A 13,054-nucleotide genomic window follows, 5' to 3' on the forward strand; every position below is an offset into this window, starting at 1 on the left:
GATGGATGCAGATATGTCAGAGGGCTGTGGGATAATACAGAGCTATGGATGGGCATGGATAGATTTCAACATAAGTATAAGAATTTTAAATCAGAAATGTTGTTTGATGGAGAGCCAACGTAGGCCAACGGGCAGAGCTGCAGGGTGAACAGGACTCGGTGCAAATTAGGGTGAGAGCAGTAATTTTGTAAGAGATGTAAAGGTAGAAAGCTGGCAAGGGAGCATTAGTACAATTCAGTTTGGAGACAGCAAAGATATGGATAAGGATCTCAGCAGCAGATGAGGAACTGAGCCAGCGGAACTGACCTGGCAATGGACACCAAGTTAAAATGGAAGTTAATCTTGAGGTCAATTCAGATCTCCAGGTTGCAAAAGCTTATATCAGCTGCAAACAGTAAATGGAGAGCAAGGTAGAGCCAGTGGTGTCGACTTTGATCCTCACAATATTACACAGGAGGAAATTTCTGTACATCCAGGATATCAATCAGCGTAAATCAGGCAGTAAAGGTATTGAGAAAGGTGCTGATGAGGTAGAACTCAGTGTTCAAGTGTACATGTCAAATTCCACATGATACTTTCAAACAATGTCACCGAGGGACAGCACTGAATGAGGATTAGGAGTCAACCTATGATACATTGTTGGAAGACTGAAGGTAACGGTGCAGAAAGAGGAATAATTGAAGTAGGCCCTCTGGGATTAGAAGACAGTAGAAGACAGTCCCACCCAGCTGGAAAATGGAATAATATGGCGAGTCGACTGTGTTTAACACTGCAGCCAAGTCAAAAATTTTGAGGACAATAGCACGTCATTTATCTTTGATAATTCATATTTCAATGCTCAGACATGACTTAATTCTCCCAGGTGACTCTTAATATCTTAAAAAAGAATAAAGGGTGGAAATAGATCATTTCCTCGGCAGGAATGTAATCTCAGTTTAGCTACAAATGAAACAAACGCACATAAGGTATGATGAGGAGATAAAATGTATGATTACTGATAAAATCAGAGTCAGTGCTGAGATTGTGGAGAGAAAGCTGGACTCAACGTTGTACTTCAATATCATTCTGTTTCACTTTAGAGCCCAGGAGATGAACAACTGAGGGTAGTCAAAGGAAACTAGTGACATTTTGCAAATATCTAAGTGCCAATTTTAAAATTTCCACCTTGGTCAGGTGCTAAGCCTATTATGCAGCAGACAATGCTATTCGTGACTGGATAATGCCCGATCAGTCAGTAGGAGCCAAATCCAAAGTGTAAGGGAAGGAGTGGCTGGAGGGAGTGGATGAAAGGAATATCCATCAACACAAGGACAAACTAATCCTTCATTATGGTGCCACAAATTCCAGACGATCAGTCAGTCAGCGAATGAGAGACAGAAGTCAATACTGAATGTGTCTCCAAACTATGAGTGGCAAGAGCTCCGGTGACTGGCGGCTGATGATGGTTTCCCAACTACTTTTTCCTTAAGAATGAGAAATGTTCAGCTCTTGATCCTACTCTAGCCTCAGCCACGTTTTTGTAAAAGTTGTAGCAATACCACTGTCCAACTCACCTTTGAACCTTGGTTTGCCACTTATATTCTCAATACTTCTGGCATTCATGTATTCAGCTGTTTGGTGACTCTGCTCATTTTACTTTGTCCTCCATTTGAGCTACTCCCCTCTTTCATCTTTTGTTCCAGGTTTTGTCTGTTTTGCTTTCCATTCTATCAGCTTTCTTTAAAGAAATTCTCATCAGTTTAAAAATCTAGGAAATGCACATACACAATTATGTCCAAGGCATACTGTTAGAAATTTTGGACCGTACTCAGGTCCTGTCCTGAGTTTGGCTGTGCTAATCCATTTTAAACCCTCCTCGGGTATTTTTGATTTCCCTCTCCTGCTACTTCTCAGTTTCTGCTGTCCAAATGCCACACACTATCAACTTTTCAACTGCAGCGGAGTCTGCATTAAATTTAACAGGACCGGAGGGAAATCCTTGGTTCATTATCATAAGAATTTTCTTTATGTGGCAGCAACTTTAAGTGTGGGGGCAGCTGCAAAAGTATCCAACTAACTAGCTAATTTGTTAAAGCAACATAAGGATGTATACAGGGGAAGCCAGTTAAGATAAACTTGTTGAACCTATGACCTGATTATACACTGTAAAAGTATCAGAAGCCAGTTCTCCTTTCACCCTGTTATCTTTGCCTCTCTACCCCGTTCCCTTGAAAAAAGAAAACTAGCAAAGCACTTCATGAACCTTTAGGAGATTTCAGGAAGCTGACGCTGGGCTCGATTTTTGTCCAGTCAACGTTTTCATCCTCTGGTGAGTGTTCCACTGTCAGCTGGTAAAGTTTCATGGAGATAACATCATGGTTGTCTGAAAGAGAATAAACAGTTCAACACGAAATGGGTTCAAACCACCTGCTCAATCTTCTGAGTGTAAGGAGGTCTGAATTAACTGGACAAGTAACATGCAGCACAGGTAAAAGGAGGAAGTGAGGAGAAGAGCAAGAGAAATTAGGACAAATGGAATGAGGGGCTTCATAGGCTGGAACACAGTGGGAGCAGGCAGGACAAGGGCAACAAGAGAGATGGAGGGAGCACAGAAAGTGGGGCAGAGGGAAAGAGTGGTAAGTGAAGGCAGTGAGGAAGTAAGTTGGGATGGGGTAAGCAGAAACAATTCATATAAATTATAACATTCTTTACGCCCAATTAAGTATTTTTGAGATGTAATCACTGTTGTAGAAAATATGTCAGCCAATTTGTATACAGTAAACACCCCTGGTGAGATAAATGGCCAGGGAATCTATTGTTTAAGAGATAAAAATGGGTCTTGACTGGATAAACTGTCCTGCTGGTCTTCAAAATAGTCCCATGAGATTTTTTGCATCTCCCTGAGAGGGCACCCAGGGCCTCAGTTTAATATCTTACTGAGAGCTGGCACCTCCAACACCGCTAAACTTCCTCAATACTGGGCTGGATTATGAGGCAAGATCTGAAGTTAAGTCCCTGGAGTGTGATTTGATGTTCAAGTTCCTGGAGTGGGACTTGAACCCACAGCTTCCTGACTTGGAGGTGAAAGTGAGACCACCGAGCAAGCAAAGCATAGGGCAGCAAGGTTAGAAAATCGGGGATGTTCTGTCCTACCTGACAGGTCTCCCGTGGCTGCAGATGCACCAAAGAAATAACCAGTGGGCAGTCTGACCCCACTGATATCGATGCACTCTTTCCACTCATTCTTGTCTTCAACATCTGTCATCACCTGACAAAATAGGCAACAAATAGATATTACTGAGGAAATTTCAACTGTAATCCTCCATAATACAAGATCAGAATGTTAATTACAGTTGGGGTTTTTAAATTGGTACCACAGGCTCCACAGACACTTTACATCTTTTACTTTATTTCAAGATTGCGCTAACCACCTCCTCCTCCGCCTCCTTTTACACACAACTTCTGGAGAGTTGCTGTGTTCTGCCATAAAGCATAAAGGCACAGTAATGTAGTCAAAAGAACTGGCTCCTCCTCCTGTGCTCATTATATTTGGGTGGCTTCCAAACCAATAACTCCTTCTCCACTTGGGCACAGGTCCTAGCCACAAAGTTCCTGGATGCTCCTCCTACAGGATAGAGCTGACGCAAAGGAAAGTCCCAAGATTCTGAGGGAAGACACACAGAGGATGCAAGAAATAAACAGTTGGATTTACTGTCTTAGCAGAACAGCACAACTGGCTCAATGGGCTGAATTGTCTTGTACATCAATGTACTGAAAGCAACAACTGTAGAAGAGTATTTCAATCAAGCTGGGTATTGTCCATTGCAATGTAAATACATTCCAGCAGGTATTACTAATTGTGCTCAGGTTGGGTGGAAAAGCCTGATTAACCTTTTCTCCCTTTGCTAAAACTGGGACACGGTGGCTAACTGTCGTGTCCATTCCTCACTGCGGTTGACTAACTCTACAAGTTAGAGTTCCGAACCAGAATGGGACATTCAGCCCCTGGAGCACAGACTGAATCTCAATCCAAATGTAATCACAGTCTGTTTTATATGGCTTAATACATTACTTGATCCACTCAACCAACAAGCTAGCACCTTTGCTTCACACTGGGCATGTTGCTTCATGCATTCATGTAGAATCTACTTTCTGTCAGCCTTAACTCATTGGGAGCAATCTTCCCTCAAGTTCAAGTGTGTTCATGCCCCACTTCAAAGACCCAAGTGTGTAAACTAAGTAAATGCTCCATTTCATGATGGTGCACTGTGTTGTAGGAGATGCCATCTTTGATTGAGATTTACACTCAGCCCTTGCTTGCCTTTCTAATGGATATGACAGATTCCACAGCACAGGATTATTTTCCAGTGTCTTGATTAATATCTGTACCTCAATTAAATCTATGAAACAGGTTATCTAGCCATTAGGGAACTGCTACTTGTAGGAGCTTGATACTCATTTCTCACATACTGAAAGCAATTGCTAAGCTGACAGGAGACTAGACCCTAAATTTTACAGACATGGGATAAATGGACAGAAATTTTTAAGGAGCTTTTGCCACACAATACAGCCCACAACAAGCATTAAGAGAGTCACAAAGGCTTTTCAGCCCACCGAGCCAGCCCTGCTGTCTTGCTAAGAGGAAACTCAATCATTTATTTCCGCCATCGCCTGTGAGTCTTCTCTCAATCTTGTGGTTTTCCTTTGCATCAGCTGCATGCTGTAGGAGGGGCACCTTGTGGCTAGGAAGTGTACACAGGTGGATCCAGAGAAGGAGTTATTAGTTTGGAAGCCACCCATTCAAGGTGAGCATGGGAGGAGGAGCCAATTCTGTTGACTGCACTACTGTGCCTTTATATTGTATGGCAGAATCTAGGAAATCTACAGTTGAGTGTAAAAGGAGGAAGAGAAGCATATGGTTAGCAAGAAATCAAGGAGAGGGGAGGAGAAACAAATCAAGTCAATTACCATTGCAGTACTAAACTATCAGAATTAAACCTTGGGACAAGGTTTACACAGCTGCTGGTCAGAGAGAAACTATTCAGTAGCAGAAGCAGAGTTTACTCAGCCCAATGTCAGTGAACAGGTGCCATATGTCACAATGCCAGAAGCAGTTTCTCACAACACCAGAAGCAGTTTCTCACAACACAAACTGCCAATCTCAAAACATTACAAGGGAGGCACCACAGAGCAGTGGAAGGAAGGAGACACTCCTCAGAAAACAAATTCAAAAGATCACTGTCTGCCCAGCACTCCCCTCAAACCCAATCAAATTCACTCCCACTGTTTTGAATAGAATATTTAGATGCCAACTCAGCTGAGTTTGTAGGTACGATGCAAGGTGAAAAGGACATTCTGGGACAAATTTCTCATTCAGTTTAAAAGCACAATCTTTATCAAATGGTCTCACCTACTCGCAACTTAAAGAGAGCTTTTTGTCATTTGGGTCAGTTGATCATCTTTGGAATAGGCAACAGGGGATGAAGAGACAGTTTACAATTTTCTTTCGTTTGTACTATCCAGTGATCCTCGCTTGGAAATAAACACACATATGCTGGATATGAACAATATCTAGATCTATAATGCTAGTTCTTTCTTTGCTCTCCTCGTCCCAAATATCAAATATCCTGCGGAGATCATCTGACTAGATTCATAGCAACAGTCATTTGAAGAAAGTACTAGAGATGTTGCCAGAGAATCTTCTGTCAGGATGAGTCAGTTTGTTTGAGTATTGATTCTAGGAGGTGGTGAGTTAACTCTTGGCACAAACAGGAGCCTGAGAGCCAAATACACTAAACAACGCAATCAAAAGCAAAATACTGCGAAGGCTGGAAGATCTGAAACAAAAACAAAATGTGCTGAAGAAACTCAGGTCTGGCAACATCTGCAGAGAGAAAGAGAAACAGAGTTAGCATTAGGAATGTAAGAAAAATGGAAGACGGGAGTCATACTCTGCAGTTATGGAACTCAATATGGAGTCCTAGAGGCTGCAAAGTACCAAAATGGAAAATGAGGTATTGTTCCTCCAAGCTTCTGTTGAGCTTTACTGGAACACTGTAGCAAGCCCAGGATGGAAGTGTTAGTATGGGAGCAAGGCGATTTATTGAAATGGCAAGCAACCAAAATATCATTCCTACGGACAGAATGGATGTGTTCTGCAAAACAGTCACCCAATCTTTGTTTGGTCAATGCAAAGGAGATCGCATTGCATTCAGTTGTTGTAGTAGAGACAGTTGAAAGAAGTACAAGTAAAACTTTGCTTCACCTGAAAGGTGTGTCTGGGGGTCATGGACAATGAGACGGGAGGTGGTGAGTGGGCAAGTGTTACACCTTTTACAATTGCTTGGAAAGGTGTCATGGGGGAGTGAATGGTGTTAGGAGAGTTGGAGGAATGGACTCTGAAAATTAATTTACAAAGAGAATACAAAGAGATTTACCAGAATGATAGCTGGGATGAGGGACCTCAGTTACATGGAGAGATTGCAGTTGAGATTGTTCTCCTTACAGCAGAGAAGGTTAAGGGGAAATTTAAAAAGTTGCTCAAAATGAAGGATTTCAATGCAGCAAATAGGGAGAGACTGCTTTCACAGTCAGTTGGTTCACCAACCATCGTTCACAAATTTTAAATAATTGACAACAGGAGAATGAGAACATCAGGAGAACTTTTATCTTAATGCAGAGAGTTATGTATGGGATGCACTGAAAGGATAAGGGGAGCAAATCTGATAATTTTCAGAAATGCACTGGATATATAGCTGTAACTGAGAAATTTGTGGGCAGTGGGGTGAGGGACTGGGATTGGATAGCTCCTTCAAAAACCTAGCTTGGCATGGGGCCAAATGGCCTCATACTGTGTTGCATTATTGTACAGTGCAGGGGCAATCAGCTTATTTGGCAGTAAAATTCTCAGTTCTGCAGTCTGTCACTTACCGTTAACCTGCCCCTAGAGTAGCGAATTGCCAAATACGTGTCGTGATCTACATTCCGGAGTTCTGCAGGGCATCCGGAAAGCTCAGAGCTGCGTCCATCTTTGCTGTGGTCATAGGGAAGCGTCCCATTGTTGACCATTGCGGAGACATACGGAAACACCCGCTGCAGAGAAAGTGTCAGGAGATTGAAAGCAAACATCCACTTGTGTCTAAATAGTATTGTTAATGTAATCAAATGTCCCAAGTTATATCGCAGGGGCAATGGCAGCCAAAATTTGACGCTGAGCTAAATGAGAAGATGTTAGGACAGTGACAAAAGGGCTGGTAGGTTTTAAGAAGACTCTTAGGAGGAGAGGGAAGAGAGTACACAAAGAGAGAGAGAAGAAAAAAGAAAAAGAAGAGAAATAGATGAGAGTGAGAAGAAACAGAGAGAGAGAAAAGAAATAGAAGGGTAAGTGAAATAGGTGACCAGAAATAAAAGACTCTTAGAGGAGAGGAGAGAGAGTGCACAAAGAGAGAAGAGGAAAAAAGAGAAGAACACAAGAGGGAGAGGACAGAGAAAGGGAAGAGAAAAAGAAGAGAGAAAGGTTTAAGGATGGAATTCCAAAGCTGAGCCAGTGGAAGGCGCAGTCACCAATGGGAATGCTGCTGGACTTGTTTCAACCAGGTGAGGAAGGTAAATCAGCTCTCTTCTTTTCAACTGTCTGCGTGAGTCAATATTTTCTAAACATTTCAATCATATATTTTCCTTTTAGCATGCAGCTGTATCAATTAAATTAATACTAGTCAAAATCAAGGAGCTCATTATAAGGGGTTTCTTGAATAAAGGAAAGAGGAATTTTATTATTACAAACCCCAAATAAAATCATAAAACGTGACATCAAATATAGAAATATAGGTATAAGTTCAAAAAAGGGAAGAATGGCTTGTACAAAGTAAAAATAAAGAACAGGCCATTAAAAGTTTTTAGAATCTTTCGAGTTGAGGAAGTTGAACTCAAGACGAAGGTTGTTTTGTTGATGTCTCACATCCTGAGCAGCAGCAAAATTTGCAGAATCCCCGAGTAAATGGATTCTCCAATTTGCTTTTTCACTAAGTGCTAGCTTCCCTGGAGTTGAGGAGGCAAGAGAAATATAGAGTAAGCCCTCTATATTTTGTTCCTATAAAATCAATCTTCAGTCTTATGTCCCAAAGATGTATTCCTTAAACAAAAACAGAAATTGCTGGAGAAACTCAGCAGGTCTGGCAGCACCTGTGAGGAGAAATCAGAGTTAACGTGTTGGGTCCGGTGACCCTTCCTCAGAACTGATCTGACCCAACAGGTTAACTTTGATTTCTCTTCACAGATGCTGCCAGACCTGCTGAGCTTCTCCAGCATTTTCTGTTTTTGTTTCTGATTGACAGCATTTGCAGTTCTTTCAATTTTTATTATGTATCCTTAAATACAGCTCACTAGTGTATTCCCATATCTGGAGTCATTGCTTATGGTCAGGATCCTGAATTAAGAATGAGAAATTTAAAATCAAAGTCATCCCATACCATGAGCCAAAAATGGTCAATGAACACAGGAGTGACAGATGAAGAGGACTTAATTTGACTTAGGATGTGAACATCAGAGGTTTGGATGAGTTCATATTTATGGAGGGTGGAAAACATGAGGCCAGAGAGCAGTTAAAAACAATGGAAGAGTTAACTTCGGGCTCATGCCACAAAACAAAGATCAGCACCTCAATTACCAAAACACTGGTCTTAAAAAATTAAGGATTTGGTAAACAGGCCAGGGATCTTCCAATAGATAAAAGAATACTGTGAAGTGCACTGATAGAAGTCTTTAAGATTATGAGAGCTTGATAGGATAGCCCCAGAGAAGATATTTCCACACGTGAGTGCCCTAATCAAGTGCCACAATACAAAGGGGTTTGTCACAAGTTAATCCAATACCAAATTCAGGAGAAAAGTCTTCACCCAAAAAAAAATTACAACTTAGCAATAGCTACTATATAGAGTGACTAAAGCAAACAGTATAGAATCATTTAAGTGGAATGTCAGATAAAGGTGGAAGAAATGGAAGGATATACTAATGCGGTTAGAGGAAAAATGATGGAGAACAGGGGTTTTCAAGTGGGGATCTGCCACAAAATTTTAAAGGTGTCATCCAAAAATAGCCAAAGGCTGTGTCAAACCAAAACTAGATGCGATAATAGATCAAGCCCTTCGAGTCAAGTGGTAACTGGGATATGTCATTAATCAAGTAATGCCCTCCAATAAGATTAAATCTCAGCTGTAGTCTGAGAGGGGGCAGGAAAGTGACATATTGGCTCAAAGCTTCATTGTTGTTTCCCCTGTCACATGAAAAGGTGTGCTAAATATATTGCAACCATGCTGTTCCAATGTTTGAATTGCATTTCCGATTATTCTTTTGTTTCACCACTTGCATATGAATTCATCCTGCCTAGCTCTTATTTATTTTCAATAGAGTCTCAATAATTTTTGGAAATCCCAAGAAACTATTGTGCCAAATAGCACATTCTAGCAATTTTATTGTGAGTGTGACGTTGTTCCTGGAGAAGCAGAATCTTAGGATAAAATGAATAAATCAGGACATTGCCAGGATTTGTGGGAGAAACTGCACCCAGAACATTGAAATAATATTGACCGGAACTTGGTATCTATTATAAATGTATGAACTAATTTTCTAAATAAAAAACAATTCCCTGATAGTATTTCATCAGAGCAGCTCCAGTTAAATCCTCCAGCCAAACCTTCCCTCATCACTGTCACGTGTCTCCAAGCATGGAGGGGGTAAAAATAGAAATCTAACTAAACTGATAGTGTGGAATATTCTGCATGTTACAGTGCCAAAGTTACAGCTACCCATTCTGTCATGATGATATAAGATATGGATTTACTGAGTTTCAAATTCCAACGTCCAGTTTAATAATGGGAATTTCATAGACTGAAATGTTGTTTTGGGCCCAAAACTACTGAATTAAAATGGCCACTGGCAGTACCTAGCCACACAGACCGATCAAGTTTAACGAAAGCAATGTGGATTAGAAAAAGAAATAGCTGAGCTGAAATCAACATTTTTTCCAAAAGCAGCAAAACTAGACAATCAAATCCCCAACACCCCTGGTTGGATTCCTAATTGGATTTACACTGATTTGAGAATGTTCACACCTTAAAGATGAAACATCAATCAACAAGCATAAAAGCACAACTCTTGTAAACACAGAATACCAAAGCAAGCAAATATTTCAAGGAGCTGCTTTCAGAGAGCAACTGGTAAAAGACAGCTGGAATTGAGAATTTATAACTGCACCATTTTCTGCTGTTGAGGGGCTCAGAAATCAACTAACCAACCATGGTCTCAGGTTAAAACTTTATGCCTCCAGGACACTCAAAAGAACGTGAGACGAATTTTGTTTTAAACTTTTTACTCTGGACGAAACCTTTTTAACGTGTGTGTGCATATGTGCATGCATAAATCAGATTGCACATGTGTGCAGATCTGTCTGAAGGCCGCATGCTTAATTTCATGTCTTTACTATTGTGCTTGGTTTTAACAGATAATAAACTTGTGTTTTGTTAAAATGGATGAAGAAAACCTCAATTTTGGCACTTTACAGTTGGTAAAAAAAGGTAATTACGTTTTAATTAGAGAAAGTGACTGCTGCATGCTAAAAAGAGACCTTTGTTGTAACCAACTAAGGAGACTGATGACCCTTTCTCATCTGGCCATAGCAATTCAAAGGCCTGGCAGGTTTACAGATATCTTAATATATGTGATTCCAATCCCATGGGATTGACCCTTAATTCATTCAAAAATGTATGAGTAAACAAATTAGTTGAGGAAAAAGAAACCACTAAGAGGTTCATGAATAAGAGTTACCATGTAAAGATTATTCTACCTGAATGACACAATGCTTAATTCCAGCAGGCCATCTCTAGATTTCACGAATATTATAATTCTCCACAGAGGTGTGTGTTAGCAGTTGAGGTACTGGTGAATGATCTCCCTGCTATTTATGCTGGCTGCCACACAGTTGAGAAACAAGACTGTTGCAAGGCTTTTGTGAGATTATATCCAGGTCAAGCACGAATTTACCATTCCTGGTGCATAAGATCATTTACTTATACAGCACAGGAGGTCATTCAATTTATTGTGCTTGTGCTCACTTCTTGATGGATTCCCTTGCTTCTCTTCCCATAGGTCTGTAAGTTTCCTTTCTAAGAATATATTCAATTTCCTTTTGAAAAACATTATTAAACATTCTTCCACTATCCTTTCAAGCAGTGCATCCCGGGTCATCTCAACTCATGACCAATAAAAAAATATCTCTTCCTCTTCCCTCTGGTTTACTTGCCAACTACTGCAAAGCTGTCTCCTCTAGTTACTGATATTTCTGCCACTAGAAACAGTTTCCGCTTGCTCAATCAAAACATTTACTATTTTGAATGCTCCTATTACTTTCTCTGTTCTAAGGAGAACAATTTCTTTAGTCTACCAAAAATGTGAAGTTCCTCATCACTTTGCCCAAAAGCCTGAAGGTTCTTTCTAAAGTGTCCCGCCGATGAGGTGTCCATGATTAGACACAACATTCCAGCTGAGGCCTAACGAATGGTTTATAAAGGTTTTACATAACTTCTGTGAATCTAAGAGAACATGAATAATGAGCAGGCCATAGTATAAATCAAGTCAGGATATCAACTGGCACTCACATCAGCACTCTCATCATTGGGGTACGTGTCAATGAACAGCCCTAAACCATGAAATTTATCTTTGCTTCCAAACACGGTGCCTGCAAATGAAAGATAATAGAAGAACATTAGTTACACACCTTTTACCACATATGCCTTTATAATGGATGTCTATAAGCTACTAATACTTGTTTCAAAACAGTTTGTCCTGAAAAGGGCAGTTAAAACGAAGGGACAGAAAGAGAGAGAGAAAAAGAGACAGAGAGACAGCATGAGTGTGTGTGCGGGTGAGAGAGAGAGAGAGAGAGAGAGAGAATGAGAACAAATGGAAATCACTTTCTTCACGCACAAATGCGCACATGCCAACAAGCAATAGAATGAGCGACTGAATTCACAGATAAGGTGCCTCACCTTGACTATTATTTTGATTCATTCTCGTGGCAGGGAGGATTTATACAAAAACTAGTTTACATAACGATGTCACAGCAACGTAGGCAGTCAAGTGACTCAAGGGCAGACTCTGACCAGACCCAGAAAGTGAACAAAACAGCAGCTGAGGAACATTTAAAAACAGACTAAGTGGCTTCCCAGAGCTCAGTGAAGAACAGCTGGAACCAAGCACCTGCCTTTGTGAAGGGAGGAAAATAATCAAGATAGTTTCTGTTCTCCATTACCGTCTGCAGTGACTGCCCACTTAAAACTACTGAGCGTGCAAGACCAGTGATCAGATTAGGCTGACAAATCTTTTTTTTAGATTGGCAGAGAAAATAGGTAAAACTAATTAACAAAATCTGAAAAGGCCACATATTGACTCTATCCTGTTTATTTGGGCACCGAAAATATTTTGAGAAAGTGGAAGTGTGGGTAGCAACGTGATTTAACTAATCAAGATAAACATTAGATTCAGTAATGTTATTTTTAATGTGGCAATTTTACTGATAAATAATTGGAAAGCTGATTTAATTTCTTGCTTTAATCAATCCTGCCAGATTAATCACTTCTCTTCTTTTTATTCATTCAGGAATATGGACATTGCTGGCTGGGCTAGCATTTAATGTTCACCCTGAGTTGTTGTTGAGAAGATGGTGGTGAGCTGCTTTCTTGAAGCACTGCACTCCATTTGGTGTGGATAGGCCCAGAATGCTGTTAGGCAATGAGTTCCAGGATTCTAAACCAGAAACACTGAAGGGATATATTTTCAAGTCAGGATGATGGTGGCTTTGAGGGGGAACTTGCAGACAGTGGTGTTTCCCTTTGTCTGCTGCTCGTCTTTCCAGATAATAATGGTTGTGGATTGTCCATTTCTATCATCCAACTGACAGATTACTGAAGCTACTTTTTAGCCAGTTTTCTCACTTCTAATCATTTAGCCTGACTCCTGAGACAACTCTCATTAGTCTGAACTCAAGTGTTAATTAGCTCCTTTTACACAATTTCAGTACTCA

The 13,054-nt window shown here is 40.5% G+C and overlaps 2 protein-coding genes across 2 annotated transcripts in view; one reads left to right on the top strand and one right to left on the bottom strand.

Annotated features, from left to right (window-relative positions):
• The window catches only part of LOC109912174 (serine/threonine-protein kinase 32B-like), an 860,354-nt gene that overhangs the window by 343,211 nt on the left and 504,089 nt on the right, over nucleotides 1-13,054 (top strand). The window lies entirely within an intron of this gene.
• Nucleotides 1-13,054, bottom strand: part of lman2 (lectin, mannose-binding 2) — a 40,983-nt gene that overhangs the window by 3,822 nt on the left and 24,107 nt on the right. Inside the window, exons 4-7 of the mRNA XM_048603663.1 lie at nucleotides 11,631-11,710; nucleotides 6,910-7,071; nucleotides 3,133-3,247; nucleotides 2,243-2,362 (exon numbers count right to left, since the gene is read on the bottom strand). Coding sequence (XP_048459620.1) covers nucleotides 2,243-2,362; nucleotides 3,133-3,247; nucleotides 6,910-7,071; nucleotides 11,631-11,710 — 477 coding nt within the window. The remainder of the gene's footprint in view (nucleotides 1-2,242; nucleotides 2,363-3,132; nucleotides 3,248-6,909; nucleotides 7,072-11,630; nucleotides 11,711-13,054) is intronic.

Source organism: Rhincodon typus, chromosome 12, assembly GCF_021869965.1.
Source record: "Rhincodon typus isolate 14 chromosome 12, sRhiTyp1.1, whole genome shotgun sequence".
Taxonomy (NCBI): domain Eukaryota; kingdom Metazoa; phylum Chordata; class Chondrichthyes; order Orectolobiformes; family Rhincodontidae; genus Rhincodon; species Rhincodon typus.